This window comes from Pimephales promelas, chromosome 6, assembly GCF_988280905.1.
Source record: "Pimephales promelas chromosome 6, fPimPro1.hap1.1, whole genome shotgun sequence".
Lineage (NCBI taxonomy): Eukaryota > Metazoa > Chordata > Actinopteri > Cypriniformes > Leuciscidae > Pimephales > Pimephales promelas.
The window spans coordinates 26,969,023-26,994,270 of NC_142774.1; the positions used below are offsets into that span (position 1 = coordinate 26,969,023).

The following is a 25,248-nucleotide window of genomic DNA, read 5'->3' on the forward strand; positions in this document are numbered from 1 at the left end:
ATATATATATATATATATATATATATATATATATATATATATATATATATTACTTTGCTTAATTTCTCCATAACAGCTAAGAATTTTCACTTAAAGGGGACTGTTAAAGAGTTGGATTCTCAAGCTAAACATGGCCAAAGTTTCTAAATATGAGTTGGACGCATGATTATGATGGAGTATTTTTGTGGCAAATACACTTGGTAAAGTTTTTTTTTTTGAGTATGGCCCTGAATGACATCATAGGGGGCGGAATTCCTAGTATGGGTACTTCTCTGAAGTACTGAAGACTGTGCATATAGCCAGAGCGAGAGATATCATGCGTTCCAGTCCAAAATTGTCCAAAATCGCTAACTTCCCTCTGTCTCGTTCACTCAGATATACGTCATTGCTTACATTGCATGAGTGCCCACTACTGGCGGAAACTGGATCGTTGTAAGCTCTTGATCACTTGGAATCAGCTATGGAGTTGATTTATTATTTAAAAAAATGTTTCCCTTTAAGAATTTATTTAATGCTGCATCCAAATGGACAGTATATAGATGTGTTTGGTTTGTTTTAAATAAAAAAAATCATAATTAATATATCATAGAGTTGTTTGTGGTTTGTGGTATCATAGAGTTGTTTGTGGTGGTGGCTACTCCTATGGCGTAGTATTCCCACTACGCTATAGGAGCATAGGACGATGTGAGATCTAGCGCACAGAGGAAGAGAGCACCTGTGCCCCAGGGGTAGAGGTTAAGTCTAAATCATAGAACTTCATAAACGTATGTGGTAAAGACCATCCAGCCGCATCACAAACATCACTCAGGGAAACACCTGACAATAAAGCAGCCATACTCCTAGTAGAGTGGGCTCGTACAGCCAAAGGTGAAGGCTGACCAACCGACTCATAAGCAAGTGAGATAGCGTCGACCACCCACTTGCTCATTCTCTGTTAAGACCCGGTACACCCTTTTCTGGTTGGCCCAAAACACACAAAAAAATTGTTCTGATTTCGTCCACAGTCCGGCGCCTCAGGAGATGGAAACAGTCCCCTACCAATGCTGTTTACAGTAGGGGTGGGCGGCTGTTGACCTCGACTGGGGATGTCGTCGGACGGTGGAAGGAATACTTTGAGGACCTCCTCAATCCCGCCGTCACGTCTTCCATTGAGGAAGCAGAGGCTGAGGGCTCAGAGGTGGACTCGTCCATCACCCTAGCTGAGGTCACCAAGGTAGTCCAGAAACTCCTCGGTGGCAAGGCAAGGGCGTGAAAGAGATCCGCCCTGAATACCTCAAGTCTCTGGATGTTGTGAGGCAGTCTTGGTTGACATGTCTCTGCAGCATCGCGTGGCAGTCGGAGACAGTGCCTCTGGAGTGGCAGACCAGGGTGGTGGACCCTCTTTTTAAGATGGGGGACCGGAGGGTGTGTTCCAACTATAGGGGGATCACACTTCTCAGCCTCGCTGGAAAAGTCTATGCCAGGGTACTGGAGAGGAGAATACAGCCGATAGTGGAACCTCGGATTCAGGAGGAACAGTGCGGTTTTCGTCTGGGCCGTGGAACACTGGACTAGTTCTATACTCTCTACAGGGTGCTGGAGGGTTCATGGGAGTTTGCCCAACCAGTCCACATGTGTTTTGTGGATTTGGAGGAGGCAGTCGACGGTGTCCCGGGTCCGAGGTCCTTTGCTAAGGGCTGTCCGGTCCCTGTATGACCGAAGCAGGAGCTTGGTTCGCATTGCCGGTAGTAAGTCAGACTTCTTCCCGGTGCATTTGGACTCCGGCAGGGCTACCCTTTGTCGCCATTCTGTTCATAATTGTTATGGACAGAATTTCTAGGCGCAGCCAGGGGCCGGAGGGTGTCAGGTTTGGGGACCACATGATTTCGTCTCTGCTCTTTGCGGATGATGTTGTTGTATTGGCCCCTTTACACCAGGACCTTCAGCATGCACTGGGACGGTTTGCAACCGAGTGTGATGCGGCTGGGATGAAAATCAGCACCTTCAAATCCAAGGCCATGTTCCTCAGTCGGAAAAGGGTGGCTTGCTCACTTCAGGTTGGTGGAGAAATCCTTCCTCAAGTGGAGGAGTTTAAGTATCTGGGGGTTTTGTTCACGAGTGAGGGAAGGATGGAACGGGAGATTGACAGACGGATTGGTGCAGCTTCTGCAGTAATGCGGTCGCTGTACCGGTCTGTTGTGGTAAAGAAGAGGCAAAGAGCCGTAAGGCAAAGCTCTCGATTTACCGGTCAATCTACGTTCCTACTCTCACGTATGGTCATGAGCTTTGGTTCATGACCGAAAGGACAAGATCCCGGATACAGGCGGCCGAAATGAGTTTTCTCCACAGGGTGGCTGGGCGATCCCTTAGAGATAGGGCGAGAAGCTCAGTCACTCGGGAGGAGCTCAGAGTAGAGCCGCTGCTCCTCCACATCGAGAGGGGTCAGCTGAGGTGGCTCGGGCATCTGTTCCTGATGCCTCCTGGAGGCCTCCCCGGGGAGGTGTTCCGGGCACGTCCCACTGGGCGGAGGCCCGGGGAAGACCTAGGATACGCTGGAGAGACTTTGTCTCCCGGCTGGCCTGGGAATGCCTCGGTATCCCCCCAGAAGAAATGGAGGAAGTGTCTAGGGAAAGGAAAGTCTGGGCATCTCTGCTTAGACTGCTGCCCCCGCGACCCGGCCCCGGATGAGCGGAAGAAGATGGATGGATGGATGGATGTCAAATGGATATGTTGGATTGAACTATTGTGAAGCTTGTACATTTAGTCAACTCAATGGATTTACAGTTTTTAATTTGTCTTGCTAATTCAAAAATGTGGTGTATTTTCAAAATCTTTTAAAGCTTGATCTTGTGCTTTCATTAGTCATGCATATTTTCTTTCCACATAATGATTGTCTTAAAACTCTAAGAATATTGTAACAACAAAGTAAACTTATTTATGTCACAGTCCTTCGTCTGCACCATCCTGTCTGCGTCTCCAGCACTACACTTCCCATGATCCTCTCGTCTGCACACCTGAACTCACTCCCTCATCAGCCTCCCGTTCAGCGTCCTGTTCATCTGTATCACCTGTCTTCACCTCATTAACCCTGATTCCTCTGTGTATTTAGTTTCCTCTGTTTCATTCTGTCCTTGTCGGTCAATGTTGTATGTTGCTCTGTGAAACCCCGTCTTCCTGCCTGTATTTTGGAATTAAATGTCTCTTGATCGAGATTCTGTTCTCCGCCCGTTCTTCTGCCTGCACCCGCACCGTGACAGATTGACCGACCCAACAAAAAATATTTATGGAATTTGCAGCTGTACAACTTCTCCTCCTGGAGCAGGAGGATCAATCCCTCGAGGCCCACACACAGAGGTATTTGGACTTGGTGCCTCATGTTCATTTTGACGACACTAGCCTCTGTGTGTTCTTCCGGGCAGGCCTAAACGCTGAAACCCAGGCACGCCTGCCCGGAGATGGGCCTCGAGGGAACTTCGCGGCCTATGTGGAGTGGGTGCTGGTGTCATGTGGATCTTCTTTCACCGTGGACGACGGCACCAGCCCCACTCCAACGCCAGAGACCGTCCAGCCAGAGCCCGGGACCGTCCAGCCTGAGCCCGAGACCGTCCAGCCTGAGCCCGAGACCGTCCAGCCAGAGCCCGAGACCGTCCAGCCAGCGCCCGAGACCGTCCAGCCAGCGCCCGAGACCGTCCAGCCAGCGCCAGAGACCGTCCAGCCAGCGCCAGAGACCGTCCAGCCAGCGCCAGAGACCGTCCAGCCAGCGCCAGAGACCGTCCAGCCAGCGCCAGAGACCGTCCAGACCGTACAGCCGGAGACCGTCCAGACCGTACAGCCGGAGACCGTCCAGACCGTCCGGCCAGAGACCGTCCAGACCGTCCGGCCCGAGACCGTCCAGACCGTCCAGCCAGAGACCAGGATCCCGCCCAGCCTCCCTCTCCCGCCTCCTCTCATCTGTCCTCCCTCTGCTCTCCTGCCCTTCAGCTCCCCTAAACCAGCCTGGTCCGTGTTTCCCCGGCCTTCGCCTCACACCTCCTCCATCTGGACACTTCCTCGGCCCCCGGTCCCATTGGCTCCCCCGTGGCTCCTACCTCCCTCAGCTCCTCCATGGCCCCTCAGTCCACCAGCTCGGCCAGGCTCCCTCGACCCTCCGGACTCCCTTTGCTCCCTCGTCGTCCTCCCTTCACCTTTGGACTTCATTCCTCTGGCTCCGCCCCGTCATGTCACCCCCCCGGTTCTGTCGGACTCCTCACTCCCTCCAGTCACCCGTCAGCCCTCACGCCCTCTGACCTCACTGTGTCCCTCTGTGCCCCTGTCATCACTTCGGTCACCAGAGCCTGGGGTGTCCCCATGTTCCCTCGGTTCCTCCTCAGCACCCATTGTCGTCTGTCCCTCAGCTGCACCCTGGTCTCCTCTCCCATCTGCTCCGCCCCTGTCAGTCGGCCCCCTGGTGTGGTCAGCCCCGATTCCATCGGCTCCACCAGAGGTCCTCCCTCCAGCTGCTCCGCCCTGGTCTCACCCTCAGCCTGCTCCGCCCTGGTCTCGCCCTCAGCCTGCTCCGCCCTGGTCTCACCCTCAGCCTGCTCCGCCCTGGTCTCGCCCTCAGCCTGCTCCGCCCTGGCCACGCCCTCAGCCTGCTCCGCCCTGGCCACGCCCTCAGCCTGCTTTGCCCTGGGGACGCCCTCAGCCTGCTCCGCCCCGGGGACGCCCTCAGCCTGCTCCGCCCTGGCCACGCCCTCAGCCTGCTCCACCCTGGTCTCGCCCTCAGCCTGCTCCACCCTGGCCACGCCCTCAGCCTGCTCCGCCCTGGCCACGCCCTCAGCCTGCTCCGCCCTGGCCACGCCCCGCCCAGCCCCCAGTTCGTCCCCCCTCCTTCCTCTGTTATGCGGCGTGAGGTCACGCCTCCCGGGAGGGGGGAGTTCTGTCACAGTCCTTCGTCTGCACCATCCTGTCTGCGTCTCCAGCACTACACTTCCCATGATCCTCTCGTCTGCACACCTGAACTCACTCCCTCATCAGCCTCCCGTTCAGCGTCCTGTTCATCTGTATCACCTGTCTTCACCTCATTAACCCTGATTCCTCTGTGTATTTAGTTTCCTCTGTTTCATTCTGTCCTTGTCGGTCAATGTTGTATGTTGCTCTGTGAAACCCCGTCTTCCTGCCTGTATTTTGGAATTAAATGTCTCTTGATCGAGATTCTGTTCTCCGCCCGTTCTTCTGCCTGCACCCGCACCGTGACAATTTAGCTGTAGAGATACCAATTAAATTGTTCCAGTGGAATAAACCTCACAAATGTTGATTTCAAGAATGACAAAATTAAGAAGAGCATAGCCATTCAACAAATGTATTGAGATTAGATTTAGTGAAATGGTCAACAGGAAAATTAAAGATCTGACCCCCAAAGACATATTGCGCAACCGCATTCAACAATATAGCCTACAGTTACTTTAGATTTTTTTTTAATCATGTACAAGGTCAATTGGAAACTTTCTACAAGGAAAAAAAGCTTCAAAAAGAAGCTTTGATCTGACAAGATGAGGCTTTACAAAAGGAAAGGGCTAAGGTAGTAATTGTGGAACTCTGACATCATTCCTCAGAGCGATTCCTTATTGAACCTGGGAAGAGTCTTCTCAATATGTGTCTGAGAGAAAACCTTGCCAAAGATAATATTGTCTGTGGAAAGAGCAGAATATGATGCATTATGTATAGTACCTGAATACTTCAAAGAAGAATGAATAGAGAAGCTTTCTGTTTCATCTTCAACAATCAATAAAACCTGTCTTTTGGTTCTCAATATGCAAATACAGAATGTGTAGGACCACTGAAAGATTGTTTAAGTCTGTGTTGGACAATCAGCTATTCCATGTTATCTAAATTTTGAAATCAGATTCTATGGAAGAATACTCCTATCCTTGGTAATGGTGTGATTCATCATGAGCTATCTCTGTGTGCTATGAATAGGAGGTCATAGGAGGTCATTCCTACAAAAGCAATGGATGAACATGATCAATGTGGCATGGCTGGAATGAACACTGTTACATTTTCTCAGAGAACTATTTTGAGGTTAGAGTTTTCTCTGAAAGGAGAGCAAAGAGAGGCAGAAAAATGTAGGGTCAAGGACACTGTCAAAACTGTCTGATCCAACTATAAGGATTTCTAAATCTTCTGAATAAACCTTGTAAGCCTTTACTGTTCAGTTGGAAGAACAATGGCACTCTGCAGAATTGTGAAGAGAGTGAGACTGATTAAAAAGTTAGTACCACAGTGCTTGAAAGCCATTGACCTCACACACCACCACATCAGAGAACATTTCACGTTTGCTTTAATCTTCTGACACAAAAAGGAGTCAGTTTTCAGCATACCATCTTCTACAACCTTGTTAACTGAAAATCCTTGGAAAGAAGATTGGCAAAATTTATCTCAAGACATCATCTATTTTAAGATGTCTAATGTCTGCTCAGTACTAAAGCATCTATAGCATTGTATATGTGGCATATACTGTATTACTTAACTTGTCCCAGTTTGGCATTAACTTGTCTTGAACAATGTAAAGAGGTTGAGTAACCTGTGGTTGGTTGGTTGATTCCTTCAGTTAACATTTCCTTATTCTTATTGTATTAATATTAAACCACTAAAATGTTTATTATTCAGAATGATCTGTTTGTAAATGTAAAACATATTACAAATCTGTAGAAATCAAGATAATCGTGCAAAATTATGGACAGCGAGAAACATAAAAAAAAAAGCCAAAACAGATTTAATTTATAAGTAGTGAATCCTGCAATAATTCAACAATAAGTTTTTATATATTTTTTTTATTTTTTTATTTTTTCTTGCTGTTAAAGGAATGTCTAAACAAAATGGCATAGAAATAAACAACTAGAAAAATCCTCAAACATGCCAGAGAGATTGTAAATGAACTGATGCATTTTGAAATCACATCATCACATACAAAGTGTAGTCTACTAATCTTTTTAGAATGTCCTCCAAATTAACTTTAGTTAAATTTCCAAAACATAACACAGCAAGAACTAAAGATGAGAAACTGCCAGTAAAATAAAGCGTAATGATCTGGAAATGTTCCTATAAACAAGGAGACCATGCAATTTGTCTAAGGATCAACACTCACATGTTCTTTCTCTCTGTAGTCTGGCCTTCCATCTTCATTTCCAAGTGTTCACATTCCATTGAGAAGAAGGTCAGAGAAGAATTTTATGTTGCCCTCTTCTTTCTTCTTTTATCAGGCTGTGATTGCTCTAGATAAACTGTCACAGCTGATAAATAATACTGTGAAACAGATTTGTATATCCTTTGTGTGTTGCAGAGTGACATGATGGAGGACACTAATTAAAATCTCATTCTGAGGGATGTTTTCTTGCAAACACAACTGATGTGCCAAACGGGCTAGAAAAGTCAATGACATCCCATTTCATCTCTCTTCGTGCCTTTTCCTCTCATTGGAATGTAATAAGAAATGACACTGTGTGACCTATGCTGTATCATAAGCATATTCTACTCGTATACTGCACATTTATATCAAATTGTGTATCGTTCTGACAAGATTCTGTGGTAAAAATGATATTCAACTGAATCAAATTGGCAGACTTCTTTGTCATACAAAGGCTGATTTCATAGGCAACCTTTTATGTGCCTTTTCACATATAATTTGACAAAATTACAGCTTGATTGGAAATAGCACATAATAAATATATTCTGATTTTATATTTAAATTTCTTCTCAACCATGCTCTTTTGAGACTTTTGTGTTCTTAATTGTAACTGAAAACTGAAACTACATAATTGACAAAATTGTGACTGACCACAGCTGACAGTTAGTCATCTACAAATTGTAAAAATGCATAGGCTATACATTAGAAAACATTTATGATTATATCAGTCTTTGTTTAGATTAACATTTTATAGTGTAATTGTCTCAAGGGTAAAACTGTATGTATATATGACATATAAATGACACATGAAAATATTGTGAGGGTAAAATAAAATAATCCATAGTAAAAGTAGCATGCATACAACATTATTTTCTTTATTTACATATGATTAAAAGAATAATCCCTTTCTAAACATAAGTGCAATATATACTACCGGTACATGCACTGATATGCATTGTGACACATGATGTGCTTGTCATAAGTCTTTCCTCAAACAGTGAAGGCCATCACCGGACATGCTACCCCCTGTAGCCCTGCTTTTGAGAAAGTGCTGCTAGATGATTGAGCTTTAGCACAGAAAAATCACCTGTGAAACACACATACACACAAAAAAAAAAAAAAAAAACGCAGCTGCGGGTGGTAAAATATGATATCCAGGGACTCCTTCAGCCCTTTAAGAGAATTAAAGGCCGTCGGAACACCTGCACACGCTAAAGAGACATTTTAGTGCTGAAAATACATAGCCTGAAGCTCACAATGTCTAGGGATGCACGTTAGCATAACCCCCCCCCCCCCCCCCTTTTTTAAAGTTCCGATTCTGATACTGAAAAATACTGAATATCACCTGACCAATCCCGATTCCAGTGTTATTGTTTTTGTAATCATTGTAAAATATATATACGCGTGCATCACTAAATACCAAGGCTGCTAATGTGCTACACCAGACGTGTCATTCTGTATTCACATGCTTAAGTGTCAATCTCGTGACATTACGTGGATGAAGACGAAGATCAAGGTGCCGACATAACAGAACATACTCGTGACACATTCCTTGAGATAGGATCTATCTTCCCGCAAAGTTCAGCTCCAATCATATTTAAGCTCAACGGAAGCAGGGATCTTCAGGGGGCACTTGATAATTACAGACAGGATCCAGGTGTGCTGGATCAGGGTTAGATTGGTAAATATCAAGGAACAGGTTTGGGCACCTCAGTGCTAGAGAGAATCAAGAAATAACAATAATCAAGAGTTTTACTGTATACTGTCTCTCTTACTGTGAATGCAACGCATGAGTGCATGTTACATGTGCTTACAAAAAAGCTCCTGAAGACAAAAAAGCTGAAGACGTGATTTACAGGCCCCCTCCTATACTTATGGTCACTCCGCTAATGACATCATGGACTACCGTCGCCCCAAAAAAATTCTCATTGTGTCAATGCAAGATGCAGTGTTGAAGTTCCACTTTGAAAGAGAAGCATATTTCACTCTCATGTCAATACAAACACATATGACTATTAAAATAAGAAATTTTGAAGAATGTTTTATCCATATTATGAATTTATATCCAAACCTTTCAAGCTTCAAAAAGTATGTATAGCGTAAAAAAAAAAAAAATTAATTCAAGACTTCTGCAGTGACAGTGAAGAGACTGAATTTAATAATTACAATAATAGCTGAAACATTCTTCAAAATATCACCTTTTGTGTTCCATAGAATTTATTTAAAGCCATGCAGTTTGGAATTACATGAAGGTGAATAAATTAAGACAGAATTTGTATGTGGGAAGAACTGTTCCTAAGTACTACAGATCCTTCAGTCTGAAAAATACTTTCAAAAGCTTGACTAATGAGAAATAAAAAAGAAAAAAAAAACACACCAGTGTCAAATCTAAATTCCATCAGCAAAAAGCATTCAGCCTTGAAATTTTTTTTTTTTTTCTTCTGTATAATTCAACTTTATATGCTTGCACAGTCTTGACACAGCCATAAAGTAACTTCCAGTGAGAAGGGCGTCATCATTGCAACGATATACCCAGAAGAGAAAGATTTTTGATGGGAGAGCGGCTGTTTCCCCTGCCTGTCTTTCCATCATTAATTTGTGCTGACAGCTTTATTGCATGTCACAATTCTTCAAGGGAGCCAAAAACACCAAGTTAAAAAGCACTTAGAGACCATGCAGTGTCGGAAGGAAAAATGTTGTGAGTGTCAATGTTCTTTCACTAAATGGACAGAGGATAGGCAGATGACACTGAGAACAAAAAGAGGAAGAAAGAAAGGAAAATTACTCTCTGGTGGCGGGCTGTGGGTAGAGCCACTATTCACAGATGATTCTGACATGTAAGTGTCACTGACAGTGGTCTTCTGCTTATTCTCTCAGATGAAACCAAGCCCCCTGGGAAGAAATTCAGCTCCAAACTAAAATAAAGACACCAACTTTTGTTGAAATCATTTGTAAAGTTGGTCTATGAACAAATGGTGAGTTCTCTTACGAGAGGTTCTCTGATATTGCGTAAGTTTAGCTTACACTACGGGAAAGATTGGTAACACTTTAGAATACTGTATCTTACTTACTGCAGAATTAATAAGGAATTATTGACGAACTAATAGGTAATTCTTCATTAACTACTTCTTGTTAACTACTAAGGAAGATGTGTTAACTAATCAGTATGTAATATAATTTTATGATTGTGTTAAGTGTCAGTTAGTTAATCAATAACTAATGAATTCTGTCATACCTCCTGAAGAACTACTATTAATTATCTACTAATTAAGGTTCAAGAAAAATAACTAAGAAGTAACTACTGAACAGTCATACAAAACTAACCTCAGATTATTTGTATATTTTATATACAGTACTGTGTGTGTTTGTTTTCCTCAGCATAGAATGCCACTGAGTAAATTCATGTATTTGAGGCAATGACTGAGGGAAACTGAAAATATAGAGAACTTATTAGTAATTAATAAATAAGTATCAAATAATTCTGCAGGAATTACTTAGAAGCTGGAACAGTATTCTAAAGTGAAAATATAGGGAACCCATTAGTAATTAATAAAGAATTATCAAATAATTATCTAGGAATTAGGCTACTTATAATCTGAAACAGTGTTATAAAGTGAAAATATAAGGAACTTATTAGTAATTAATAATTAACTTTTAAATAGTTCTTCAGGAATTACTTAGAACCTGGAACAGTATTCTAAAGTGAAAATACAGGGAACCCATTAGTAATTAATAAATAATTATCAAATTAATTATCTAGGAATTAGGCTACTTATAACCTGAAACAGTCTTCTAAAGTAAAAATATAAGGAACTTATTAGTAATTAATAAATAATTATTAGATAGTCCTTCAGGAATTACACTCAAAAAAATGATGTGTTGGCTTTACTTAACTTTTTTTTGTAAACTGGTTCCACCGGTTCCACATAACTTTGTTTTGTTAAACAAACAGAATTTGTTCATGTAACTTCAACATCATGGAAGTCATTTTAAGCCATCCAATCAAACTCTGAGCTGAGTGTTAAAGTTAATGAGACAATTAAGTGAATAATTGAGTGATGATTGAGCATTATTGAAGACACCTGATGGTAACAAGCAGAATCACTGAAGGAGAAAATCACAAATTGTAAGCCACCGTTATGGAGATCAGTGTCTGCTTTAGTTGGGCTCTTGACCCCTATATTATTAACTTTATATTATGTTTGGCTGTACATGAGTTATAACAGCCAGATGATCACATAGAAAAGGTGGAACTGTGGATTGAACCACCAAACTTCCGGTTTGTAGTCAAACTGCATGAACCACTGTTAAGTTTACCTTATGGTTCATACCAGCACTGCTTTTGTAAAACATACAATTTTAGCCTTTTCAATGAAATTCAAATGATTAAATCAATAAACAAAAACATTTTCTGGGTGCATTCTGGGTGCCACCAATCAAAATTCATTCATGGCTCCCATCATGCATTGCAGAATGAATAAATAATGAGCTTAAGACACCTAAAGCAGAATCACAAGGGGAAAAAATCTAAAATTTTAAGCCACCGTTATGGAGATGAGTGTTTGCTTTAGTTGGAAATTATGCTCTTGACCCTTTTATTATTAACTTTATATTTTAATTTGCTGTTGCATCTGAGTAATACCTGCCAGATGAACAAAGATAAACAATTTTAAAATGATGATGGACATACATTGACATTCATCATTTGAAATTTATGTCTGTGATTTATTCTGTTGGTTAGTGTATAACTGAGATTCTGCATAAATATCCGGAATGTTAAATATAATATAATGGATTTCTCAAAAGTTGTATTTTTACAAAAAAATATTTCTTTAAGGCACACACAGACCTCAAGATTCAGTCAATGCTTCTCAACAACGGTGACAAGTAGAATATTCAATTAGGAAAAGTAAATTACATAGACAATTCAGATCATAATTTATTCATACCGCAATGCATGATGGGAGCCATTAATGAGTTGTGATTGGGGCAACAAGGACTATTAATGTCACCACGATTGAGATAGAGAGGCTGATTATTGATATCTGTTTCTACATAAAGATTAAAGTGATTTGATCAGAATAGTTTTATTAAATATTTTCTGTTATAAGAAACTACAAATATGCTGTATAATCACTAAACTGTTGCTAGAAAGTTAATCCTAACCATCAGAATTACGAATTTTTGGAATTTTACGATCACAGCTTGATTATGTCAAAACATAACCAACACTATTGGATCACAGTTTTCTTTGTACATTTGACTGTTATAAATCAATAACAGCAGCGAAACAAAGTTCAAAGTAAAAGTATAAGGATCAAGAGCCCAACTAAAGCAGACACTGATCTCCATAACGGTGACTTACAATTTGTGATTTTCTCCTTCAGTGATTCTGCTTGTGATCATCAGGTGTCTTCAATACTGCTCAATCATCACTCAATTATTCACTTAATTGTCTCATTAACTTTAACACAGCTTCAGTGTTCATTTAACCCTCAGCTCAGAGTTTGATTGGATGGCTTAAAATGACTTTCATGATGTTGAAGTTACATGAACAAATTCTGTTTGTTTAACAAAACAAAGTTATGTGGAACCGGTGGAACCTGTTTACAAAAAAAAGTTAAGTAAAGCCAACACATCATTTTTTTGAGTGTACTTAGAACCTGGAACAGTATTCTAAAGTGACAATGTAGGGAACCCATTAGTAATTAATAAAGAATTACCACATACTTCTGACTCAAATCAAACTTACTGTAAATAAAAAAATATTAGCCTATATATATATTAACGTAATCATCTAAACCTTTGTAAAATACACGACAGTTACTTGCGACAAAGGCGAAGAGAAGTGAAAAAGGCAACAGTGGCAAGGAACCAAAACTCCATCAGGTGACAGAATGGAGAAAAAAACCTTGGGAGAACCCAGGCTCAGTGTACGTGGCTACCACCATATTGCCGGAACTTGAATGGTGCAAAAGAAGTTTAAAATGTATAAGAACTAAGTATAATAATAAGGTCTAATATACATGATATGTTTTTGCTTATTTGCAGATCATAGCCTAAGGTAAATGTCTGCACTTATTTTTCTTATTAGTGCTGAAGAATGACAAACTGACTACTGTGTATGACTGTTAATTAGTAGTTACTTCATAGTTATATTTCTTGAACCTTAATTAATAGATAATTAATAGTAGTTCTTCGGGAGGTATGACAGAATTCATTAGCTATTGATTAACTAACTGATACTTAACACAATCATAAAATTATATTACATACTGATTAGTTAACACATCTTCCTTAGTAGTTAACAGTAGTGACTTAAGTGTTAATAAAGAATTACCTACACTCTAAAAAATGCTGGGTTGTTTTAACCCAACTTTGGGTCAAATATGGACTAACCCAGCCGTTGGGTTAAATTTTTACATTACATTTTTAACCCAACATTTCAGGTTTGTCCATATTTGACCCAAAATTGGGTTAAAACAACCCAGCATTTTTTAGAGTGTATTAGTTATTCATTAATTCCTTATTAGTTATGCAGTAAGTAAGATACAGTATTCTAAAGTGTTACCGAAAGATTCATCTTCTCGAAGCTAAAAATCCTTAATTTTGTATCTATTATCAATGCAGTGCAGCAGCTAGCAGACTTAGAGCAGGCTGTCTAGCATGCTTATTGGCTGCCCTGTGGCAACTGCAGCAGCCTACCAGTGAGCCCAACATGACGCTCAACGCGTCCTAGCTCGCCAGAATGGCAGTGCTTAAGCGTGGCTCGGAAGCTGAATCTCTGATTTTCATCTCTTCAGCAAAGCTCTCCGCATCGGATCTTGAGAAGCCGCCACCACCATTGAGAAAGCGACAAGCCAGCTCAGGAGAGTGCCTGAGCCAGCCGTCTTCGCCACCTTCAATGCATAAAGCTTGCCACAAAGAACCGGCAAAATGAATGATTATGCATGAAACATTTGAATTGTTTATTAATAAACTAGTGTTTTCTGTCAGTGTCAGCTGCAAAGATAAAGTTGACGATGCTGACTCGCCATCTTCGCAGTAGTGAACGTGCGTAGGCCTATAGAGAGAAACGCACACTTTGACTTAATCTACATACACAGAGAGTAGCCAATTTATTTTCGTTTTTAATTGTTTTGTTTAAAAGTAGACATTTAAAGCTTCCTATAGTTCTCAGGTCTGTGAGGCAAGTATCTCTGTGTTTCGGTTCATTTATGTGACAGTTCACATGTTCACGCACGGGCTCCTGTTCACGCATGGGCACCTCTGTGTCCTGATTATATTGTCTGGTATATTTGCTACTTATTTATTAATCCAGTCAATTTGTTGATGAAACATTGATTAAAATGAGGATACAATTTATACAAAACGAAATTCACTTTAAAGAAAGGCTTTCAACAAAACAAAACTTAATAAGTGGTCAAAATCATGTCTGACCTACTCCAAATGTTTTCCTGATATATTGGGCATCTTATGATCCCTTTTCATATAGCCTACTCAACATAGATTAAATAAAAAAAAAGTAACATAATGTTATTAAAAATAAATATGAAACGTATGTTTATTTTATTTTATTTTTTTACTTATATTTAAACGTCACGCTGCTCCACTTTGCTCACATGCTAGGTAGCCTATCTAGCATATGTGTGTGCATGTGGTGGAGGGGTGCCCATCCCTATATCGTTATTATTTGGAATATCGTTATCATTATTGAATATTTTTTAATAATTTGTTTTTTTATGCTTATGTAGTTGACAAATTGGTCCTACTTGTTACAGGTTTGACACTTTACTAAAAATGACTCTGAATGAATTACTAAATAATGTATTGAATATTGATATCATTACTATCATTACTTTTTTTCAGGTTCGGCACCAAATGACTATTAGCCTAAATGTGTTACTAAATTTAATTTATATTAATATTAATTTATATTTTTAAGACAAACTATACATTTTTGGAAAACTATACATTACAAAACTATACAAACTATACATTTTTTTTTGGGGGGTGGGGGGGGGTGGGGGGGTGTGTTTGTGTGTGTTCAAGTCAATGTGGGGGGGTTCACCTGGCAGAGTCCCTACACTTAACTAAACAGAGCTGGTCACACTTACATGTTTTGTTAAACTAAAAAGAAAACATATATGATTGGTTTGAAATCAGTAATCAGTTACATATTAAAAGTTATAATGTAAAGACATTTAAAGCAGCAGTCAGCTGTTTTTCCTGTTTGTCGCCATATCTTTTCAAAATCTGCAATTGCAGCTATTCACGGAATTAGCAACTTTATGTGGGTTGTGCCTCGGCACAGCACAGCGTGGATGAATCCAATGTTTTGAGAAGAATGTGAGGCTGTCAGTCACCCCGCCGGTGTGGATACTGTCATTCGGAATCACAAATTCTACTTTTTGGAAGTATGACCAACATAAGCATTTTCACCTTAAATTGTCATCTGAAGAAGTAACATCCACTTTTGTTCTGATCAACTATGGGGAAAAAAGCATTGCAGTAAATCACCCTGATTAAATTTAACGATCGATTATCACATCACATCAAACCGTGCAAATGATACTTTGTTCTCAAATTGTTAATATTAAGAAATCACCATTGTGTGACTACATTTAATGCCCTTTAGATACATTTAATGCCCTCTCTTTTTCCAAACTCTCAGTCCAAAGTCTTTTGCATTTTACAAGGGTGAATCTCCAGTTGTCACTTGTGATTGTCGTTTGAACCTTTCTGGATCCGCCATCAAATTAATAAGTTTAATTATAATTTTTAATTATAATTGTAATGATGCAAAGACATGCTCTAATTTCCCGCGGTAATGAATTACCGTTTTAAATCGAGTTAAGACAAGCATATAGTTTTGAACACTGGCTGGTTATGTACTTGCTCAAATTATTTTTAACCCAAAAAAGTTATGGACTGGAGCTTTAAGAAATAAATAATTCACCTGTGCTGTTGAGTGTGTTGACAGGTTCACGCCCGTCAATGTATTGAATGGATGAGGTCCAAAAAATCAGTGGTGAGGTGACAGTTTCAGATAATTTTTTTATTATTATTTTAAGAGTCTGGAATAAAGAACCCTAAACCCTCAGCCACACACAAACAAAAAAAATCAATTTCTTATTAATATTTTGGACCTCATTAATATTACATCTCCATTGTGTCATCCTTAAGGCCAAATTCTGTTATTCATTTCTCAAAATCTACACAATGTTATAGTAAAATTAAGTATTCACAGTTATCCCAATGCAGCTCAAAGCATTGTGGGAGTTCTCCAATCAGTAGTTTGTCAGCAAAATGACTTGACTGTAATGCATTAAAATGCATATCCTTCATAACCACATGTTTAAAGAGTCTCATTGGGGACCAGGAGCTGCGTATGCAACAAACAAGCAGTATCTGAGGTTCAGTAGTGGCACTGAGGCTGAGACTGAATAATCAGCCTCTCTGTTAATTAGTGGTCGTGATAGTGGAATTTCTAACTTCAATACAACACCTTTAAAAATGTCAATATTCAGTATCATTTTCAATACCATGGGGAAAACCACCACAAACTGTATATTCTGTATACTGCCATATAGATATCTTTATATCTCTCTTTTTTTAATCAGTTTTGTCAAGGCAAATATTTTCAAGCACAAAACTCATTGTAACAGTAATATTTGAAACAGAGGATATACAATGTAAACAGGTAGTAATGGATAAGTCTATGAAGATATGGGCAGATGGATGGAGAAATACCATAGTCTTTCTTTGCCAGGTTTCAGATGTACATGGGCTGTTACTGGAGCGGGAAAGCAATCACCTCTTCAATGACAGTAGTAAAGTGCTAGGTGAGTAAACAGGCAAGTTGGATTCACAGGACAGGAGATCACTGGAGTATTGTAGGCAGATATTGGAAGTCTTTTTTAGAGATCATAGGAGTTTCACATGGAAATCACTTGGAGTATTCTTAGGTGAGTATAGAAGGTAAGGAGTTGGTAATCCACGTTGGAAACCAGTCAAATTTCCCTTGGAAATTGGTGAATATTAAGAAATATTAGGATGGCACAACTGACCAATCCAAATGAAGTATTCGAGAGACCTGAGTAATAATTACTGTTACATGTATAAAAGACATCAGTGAATATAAAACATATTGTGTTCTGCATGTGTATTTATGTATCATACCCTATGGGTCTTCTTGCATATGTCTATCCATCCAAGTCCATTTTGTTTTGATTTTGAGTCATATTTCTCTGAAGTATATTGTCCTGGCGCACCACACTCTAAAAAATGCTGGGTTGTTTTAACCCAACTTTGGGTCAAATATGGACTAACCCAGCCGTTGGGTTAAATTTTTACATTACATTTTTAACCCAACATTTCGGGTTTGTCCATATTTGACCCAAAATTGGGTTAAAACAACCCAGCATTTTTTAGAGTGCAGAGGGCAGATATCTCTCCCTGAGGCTATGGATGAAATCTTGGCTCTCTGCTGAGTTCTCTCCTCTGCTGTGTTCCCATAACTCTGTGTGATTTACAGTGGCTCTGCCACACAGAGGGGTAATAAGCAGTGTAATTTGCTGGAAGGTGTGACTGGACTGAGTAACTAAAGCTGCAGCCTCTACGACACACTCTTATGCCTGTCTCACACATCCAGGTGAGTGAGAAACAAACACACTCAAGCTGCCACATTTCTATTTCTTTCTCTAGCTTCCTCTGTAATAAGCGCTCATCCGTGACCCTGTTCACTTTCCATGTCTCTCTCCCTGATTGTGTTCCTCGAAATCAAATACATCAAATGAGCACTCTCTGTGGTGTTGAGATCTGTAACAAATTGAACTTTGAGGTCCAGCAGCAATAAATCTACAATAATAAATTATGTAAAGATTAGAATGCCTTGTGTTACAAAAACCTATTTAAATTCATCAGTAAGGGGAACATGACATAAGTGACACGTGAAACCAAAATACGATGCATAACATTTATTTAAATAACAAAAATATCCATAACACGTAGGAAAAGCGTATCAACAACCGGTATGAGAACCGAAATCATAACCTAAAACATTATAAAATGGTCTAACTAGTATAACTTCACAGTAAGGTTAGAAGTAAAAAAAGATGTGCTTGTTGATCTTTGGGGGGTTTAGCTGACTGAGGAGTCGGACGTCCACACAGTTTAAAACAAAGACGACACTAGTCAGGATTTGACTTTGGTTTTGGGAAGGGAAAAAAAATTAAAACACCACCCTCCAACCTCTCTGGGAAACGCGTATCTGTGTTACAAATGCCCGAGGCAAAACGTTTAACCATATGTTTGATAAAACAACGACGGTAATAGCCTGCCGAGACCAAAAATATGAGACGGCTGTGTTGAAAGTCAATGAAGCGCTGTGAAAAAGGAAACGGTACAAGCAGGTGGAAATAGTGACGCAGGGACTTCGACGGTTAGATCCAGTGATGAAGTGCAGTGAAGATGAACAAATAATCCACATGAAGACGACGAGGAACAGGAACACCAGGCAGGAACACAGAACCGGAACACCAACATGGAGGACAGCGAACAACGATCTGACAAAGATGACAACACAGCGGAGTATATATGAAGAGTTCAGATGCAAAAGCCTCTAAATGCCTATTTGAAATTTTCTTCTTTAATGATGATTTTTGTCAAACTTGTATATTTAAGTTCAGTGATTTCACTTAAATGGCAATGATAATTACCTTTTAATTGTTATTTAAGTGAAATTACTGGAGTTAAATATACAAGTTTGACAAAAATCATCATTAAAGAAGAAAATTTCAAATGGCATTTAGAGGCTTTTGCATCTGAACTCTTCATATGGAGTAGTTGAATTGACAGCAGCTGGTGATGTAAGGATATAATGAACAGCTGGAGTGGATCAGGTAATGACATACATTCACGCCCATCACACGTGGGGATATTCAAATTAAATGACCCATCATTGATCAGCTCTACCAAACTTGATTGTCTTTTTTTCCATGAATAAACAAACACTGTTAAGTTTTCTTGATTGATATTGTGAAGCAGCTTTGATACAATCTGTATTGTGAAAAGCACTATATAAATATATTTGACTTGACTTGACTTGATGTGCATCATACAACAACGTAAACACAAGACTAGAAGGAACCAAAGAACACGTCTTCTGTGACAAAAACTGGAAGCAACTATGAAGTACTGTACCAGCTGTAAAACCTGGAGTCGAGTCTCAAACCTGGAAGAGGAACACATTCTCTGGTCTCTTTTGACTGAACTTCCTGCTCCAGCACCTGTGTGGATGACCAGCAGGTAACAACCGAACACACTCCTCCAATACCCTCCGAGTCCCACAATGTTTCCTGGTGGACACTGAGCTGGAAACACTGAGGGCACAGAGATGAAGCGGATACACTTAGAGCTGGTGTGGAATAGAGGTGGGTATTGGCAAGGACTTCATGATACGATATGCATCCCTATGCATGGATCATGATACGATTACCTCACGATATGATAAATATTCTGATATTCCAGACAGTTAATTAAAAATAGTTTTTTAGTCAAGGTTTGTAACACAAATACTAAAAATAAAATAAGTTACGGTGTGCCATCTGGGTACAATCACATTGATAAATCAGCAGAAAAATTTTGTCAAAACAATATAATGCAAAATTTCCTTTCCTGTTTATTTTTTAGCTGCCATAACAAAATAGACTTGCACTTTTAACAAAGGACACACTGATATTGAAAACATTTAAATAAAGTGCATTAGATATTTAAAAGTAAATTAAAGTGCAGTTAAGTTAACACTGAGGTTGTGTGGGGCTGAGCTTATGTATATATGAAGAGTTCAGATGCAAAAGCCTCTAAATGCCATTTGAAATTTTCTTCTTTAATGATGATTTTTATGAAACTTGTTTATTTAAGTTCAGTAATTTCACTTAAATGCCAATGATAATTACCTATTAATTGTTATTTAAGTGAAATTATTGAACTTAAATATACAAGTTTCATAAAAATCATCATTAAAGAAGAAAATTTCAAATGGCATTTAGAGGCTTTTGCATCTGAACTCTTCATATATATATGTTAATAACACTAAAATAGTTAGTGTGTTGTAAACAAATACAACCCAAATGATTTTAGCATGTGTCCATTAAATGTTTATATGAAACCTTGTTAAAAGCATTGGTTACATGGTAGGCCTATTTTGACTTCAAATATTTGTTTAGGAACAGAATCTGATTAACATGTTCTGGGGTAAGTGCACTCCTCTGAGCTGTAGAGAACACTCTCTCTGAGGACACACTAGTTAAACTCTCCTCCTTTGCCTAGTCCTCTGCAGTTTCCCATTTCTTTGCAGGTCCTGTAGAATATGTTGCACCAAGTAGGTCAGCTAGAGAATGCCTGGATCTCTTGGATGGTAACAGCAGAAATGTCTTTTTGCACAGGACCTTGATTGCCGTCCCCATCCTCTCTCTCTGTCTCCATTGAGTCCACTCCAAGCTCATTCTGCTGAAATAAATAGCAAAGTAAATGAAACATTAGCTTTAGAGAAAAAGTATTTTAAGTCCAGTACAATGAAAGAATTACATTTATCAAACCATACTATATATACACTATGCTATAGATGTTTGCCTATTTTTTCTGGAATGTGATTTTATTTTAATACTAAACATTTTAATAACTGTTCTTAAATGTTGATACATCTTGACAACAGTATCTTTTAGTATATTGTTTATCTCTTACCAGTAATGCTTTGCTCCCTGTAGCTTCTGCAAGAATTATAGCATAGACGTCCTGGCGTTGGACTTCTGACAGGAAGGGCAGGGCCTTAAACCTCAGATCTATAGCTGCGGCCACATAAAGTGTCTCCTTGTTCAAGTAACTCTTGTTGAGATCCTGGCACATGGCAGATATGATTTCCTTTGTCAAGTTGGAATCAGTTGGACTGTCTTGTAGATCATGGATAAGCTGGATAAGGAGTGGTGCTACAACTGAAAGTGTTGGAGTGGTCTCTTCTGACATGACAAGTGTAGCTACCTTAATTGGCTTCATAGCAGTGACTTCTTCAGCAGCTGTTGTGTCTGCCTCTCGGAGGGTGCAGATGTCCTTTTCTTTCTTCCTCACCTCAGCTAAGTGGAGGGCAGCATGTGTGGTTGGCTGCTGTTCTGCTTTCACTATCAAAAGTGGCACTCTATAGTGGGCGGCACCCAGCAAGTTGAGGGAAACTAAAGTCTCCGTTCTGTGACATCTACGGGACAGGTTGTAGTTCACACCTGTTCAAAACGTGATTTATTTTTTTAACATTGATTTTTTGAGCTGGAAATTGATGTAGTATATTTTATATTGATATAAATCCTGATATAAATCATGATATATTGCTGTATCGATTTTTTAGCACACCACCAAGTATTTATTTTCTTATTATGGAAGTCAATTGGGAATTTAGGGCTGTGCAAAAATTAATTGCGATTAATCGCATCCAAAATAAAAGTCTGTGTTTACATAATATATTTGTGTGTGCTGTATATAATTATTTTGTATATATAAATACACAAACATGCATGTATATATTTAAGAAAATGTGTTATTATAAAATATTTATATTTATATAATTTAGATTATGTATTTATATATATATATATATATATACACTCACCGGCCACTTTATTAGGTACCCCATGCTAGTAACGGGTTGGACCCCCTTTTGCCTTCAGAACTGCCTCAATTCTTCGTGGCATAGATTCAACAAGGTGCTGGAAGCATTCCTCGGGGAGTTTGGTCCATATTGACATGATGGCATCACACAGTTGCCGCAGATTTGTCGGCTGCACATCCATGATGCGAATCTCCCGTTCCACCACATCCCAAAGATGCTCTATTGGATTGAGATCTGGTGACTGTGGAGGCCATTTGAGTACAGCGAACTCATTGTCATGTTCAAGAAACCAGTCTGAGATGATTCCAGCTTTATGACATGGCGCATTATCCTGCTGAAAGTAGCCATCAGAAGTTGGGTACATTGTGGTCATAAAGGGATGGACATGGTCAGCAACAATACTCAGGTAGGCTGTGGCGTTGCAACGATGCTCAATTGGTACCAAGGGGCCCAAAGAGTGCCAAGAAAATATTCCCCACACCATGACACCACCACCACCAGCCTGAACTGTTGATACAAGGCAGGATGGATCCATGCTTTCATGTTGTAGACGCCAAATTCTGACCCTACCATCCGAATGTCGCAGCAGAAATCGAGACTCATCAGACCAGGCAACGTTTTTCCAATCTTCTATTGTCCAATTTCGATGAGCTTGTGCAAATTGTAGCCTCAGTTTCCTGTTCTTAGCTGAAAGGAGTGGCACCCGGTGTGGTCTTCTGCTGCTGTAGCCCATCTGCCTCAAAGTTCGACGTACTGTGCGTTCAGAGATGCTCTTCTGCCCACCTTGGTTGTAACGGGTGGTTATTTGAGACACTGTTGCCCTTCTATCAGCTCGAACCAGTCTGGCCATTCTCCTCTGACCTCTGGCATCAACAAGGCATTTCCGCCCACAGAACTGCCGCTCACTGGATGTTTTTTCTTTTTCGGACCATTCTCTGTAAACCCTAGAGATGGTTGTGCGTGAAAATCCCAGTAGATTAGCAGTTTCTGAAATACTCAGACCAGCCCTTCTGGCACCAACAATCATGCCACGTTCAAAGTCACTCAAATCACCTTTCTTCCCCATACTGATGCTCGGTTTGAACTGCAGGAGATTGTCTTGACCATGTCTACATGCCTAAATGCACCGAGTTGCCGCCATGTGATTGGCTGCTTAGAAATTAAGTGTTAACGAGCAGTTGGACAGGTGTACCTAATAAAGTGGCCGGTGAGTGTATATATATACAGAATTTAAGCGCAAATAATTCTTAAATATATACATGCATGCATAGGTATTTATATATATAAAATAATTATATACAGCACACACAAATATATTATGTAAACACAGACTTTTATTTTGGATGCGATTAATCGCAATTAATTTTTGCACAGCCCTAGAATTTATACATTATGCATTATTCACATTAATAATGAACCTGTATATAGTAGTTATTAGTAGTCCTCTGGGTGGGAAATAATGTTTTTATTTATTAGTGTAATTATGAATTAATGACAGAACAATATTATAATGTTTTACACAAAATATATTTGGTATTTGACATTTTTGCACTTATCCTCTTTATAGGTCAGTAATGAAACACAGTCATTTTGTTTCTGTGTTTCTAAATGATTTCTAGATTTCTAGGAAGAATAAGAAGTGTGTTTACTAATTGAACCCCAACTTAAGATTCTCATGTGCTGTCTCAATGTAGCTTGTGCTGAAGATTCTCAGCTCAACAGCTTTGACATTTATTCACGCACCTTGAACCTTTTCTTCCATGTAGGTTTATGCATGAACGCAACAATCTTTGAAACAATTGGAATGATCATTTCACTCATTATGTAAGGCGAACCCATGTTTAGACCCCAAGCCTTGAGGTAGTTTCAAGAGGGACCCCCTCCTGGGTTGAGGATGCAGCTGTCGCTCTGTTCTCTCTGGCATCAGTGATCTACTTTCTTCTGTGCCAGCGAGCTACTGGTTTGTAATTGCTATTTTGATGAAAATAAATGTGGATAAATAAAATTAAAGAAATGAATGAGTTAGAGGAGAATCGGTGCGTTTCAAGCAGACAAAAGCCTGTGTGTGCCATGAGAATAGAGCTAAAACTGATTTCTTGATTCTTTTTAAAAAGAAACTAAATGAGAATACTGTGTTATGTCTTGGAAAGTGGAAATTTGCAGCATTTGACATTTACTCATTTAGCTGACACTTTTATCCAAAGCGACTTACAATTGCTATAGATGTCAGAGGTTGCATGCCTCTGGAGCAACTAGGGGTTAAGTGTCTTGCTCAGGGACACATTGGTGTCTTGCAGTAAATTCGAACCCGGGTCTCTCACACCAAAGGCATGTGTCTTATCCACTGTGGCATCACCACCTCCAAGTATTTTCTCAAGTATCTACTCAAAATAAATAATTCCCTGAAAGCTTTTACAAGTTTGAAGCATTGGATTTTGAATAGTGACAAATGTATGCTCTATCTACTATTATGGACACATACCTATGGCACCCCTCCTTGAACTGCCACCTTAACAAAGCGGCTGCTCAGAGCTGTGGCCGTAAGGTCTCCAGTGCCTGTTGAGGCGGCAATCCCCGAACCTGGTGGTGGACACCAGAAGTAAAGGATGCCGTCAAGCTGAAGAAGGAGTCCTATCGGGCCTGTTTGGCTTGTGGGACTCCTGAGGCAGCTGACTGGTACCAGCAGGCAGCTCAGGTGGTTGTGGAGGCAAAAACTCGGGCCTGGAAGGAGTTCGTTGAGGCCATGGAGAAGGACTATCGGCTGGCCTCGAATAGATTCTGGCAAACTGTCCGACGCCTCAAAAGAGGAAAGCAGTGCCCTACCAACACTTTTTACAGTGGAGGTGGGCTTCTGTTGACCTCGACAAGGGATGTCGTCGGACGGTGGAAGAAATACTTCGAGGATCTCCTCAATCCCGCCGTCACATCTTCCATTGAGGAAGCAGAGGCTGAGGGCTCAGAGGTGGACCCATCCTTCACCCTAGCTGAGGTCACCGAGGTAGTCCAGAAACTCCTCGGTGGCAAGGCACCGGGGGTGGATGAGATCCACCCTGAGTACCTCAAGTCTCTGGATGTTGTGGGGCTGTCTTGGCTGAAACGCCTCTGCAGCATCGTGTGGCGGTTGGGGACAGTGCCTCTGGAGTGGCAGACCGGGGTGGTGGACCCTCTTTTTAAGAAGGGGGACCGGAGGGTGTGTTCCAACTATAGGGGGATCACACTTCTCAGCCTCCCTGGAAAAGTCTATGACAGGGTACTGGAGAGGAGAATACAGCCGATAGTGGAACCTCGGATTCAGGAGGAATAGTGCGGTTTTCGTCCGGGCCGTGGAACACTGGACCAGCTCTACAGGGTTCATGGGAGTTTGCCCAACCAATCCACATGTGCTTTGTGGATTTGGAGGAGGCATTCGACTGTGTCCCCTGCGGCGGCCTGTGGAGGGTGCTCC

The 25,248-nt window shown here is 40.5% G+C and overlaps 1 protein-coding gene across 1 annotated transcript; it reads right to left on the minus strand.

Moving 5' to 3' along the window:
- Positions 1-20,261: 20,261 nt before the first annotated feature.
- Positions 20,262-23,565, minus strand: LOC148978734 (uncharacterized). The gene is made up of 3 exons (XM_089132824.1): positions 23,547-23,565; positions 20,891-21,420; positions 20,262-20,656 (listed from the first exon to the last, which is right to left on the minus strand). The coding sequence occupies exons 1-3, from the start codon at positions 23,563-23,565 to the stop codon at positions 20,534-20,536; spliced, it is 672 nt and encodes a 223-aa protein (XP_088988950.1). The 3' UTR covers positions 20,262-20,533.
- Between the last annotated feature and the right edge of the window lie 1,683 nt (positions 23,566-25,248).

Excerpts from the sequence above, each read along its gene's own strand:
- LOC148978734 (XM_089132824.1), bottom strand. Across the intron at positions 20,657-20,890 it reads CAGGGAGCAAAGCATTACTG|CAGAATGAGCTTGGAGTGGA; the intron begins GTAAGAGATAAA and ends TATTTATTTCAG.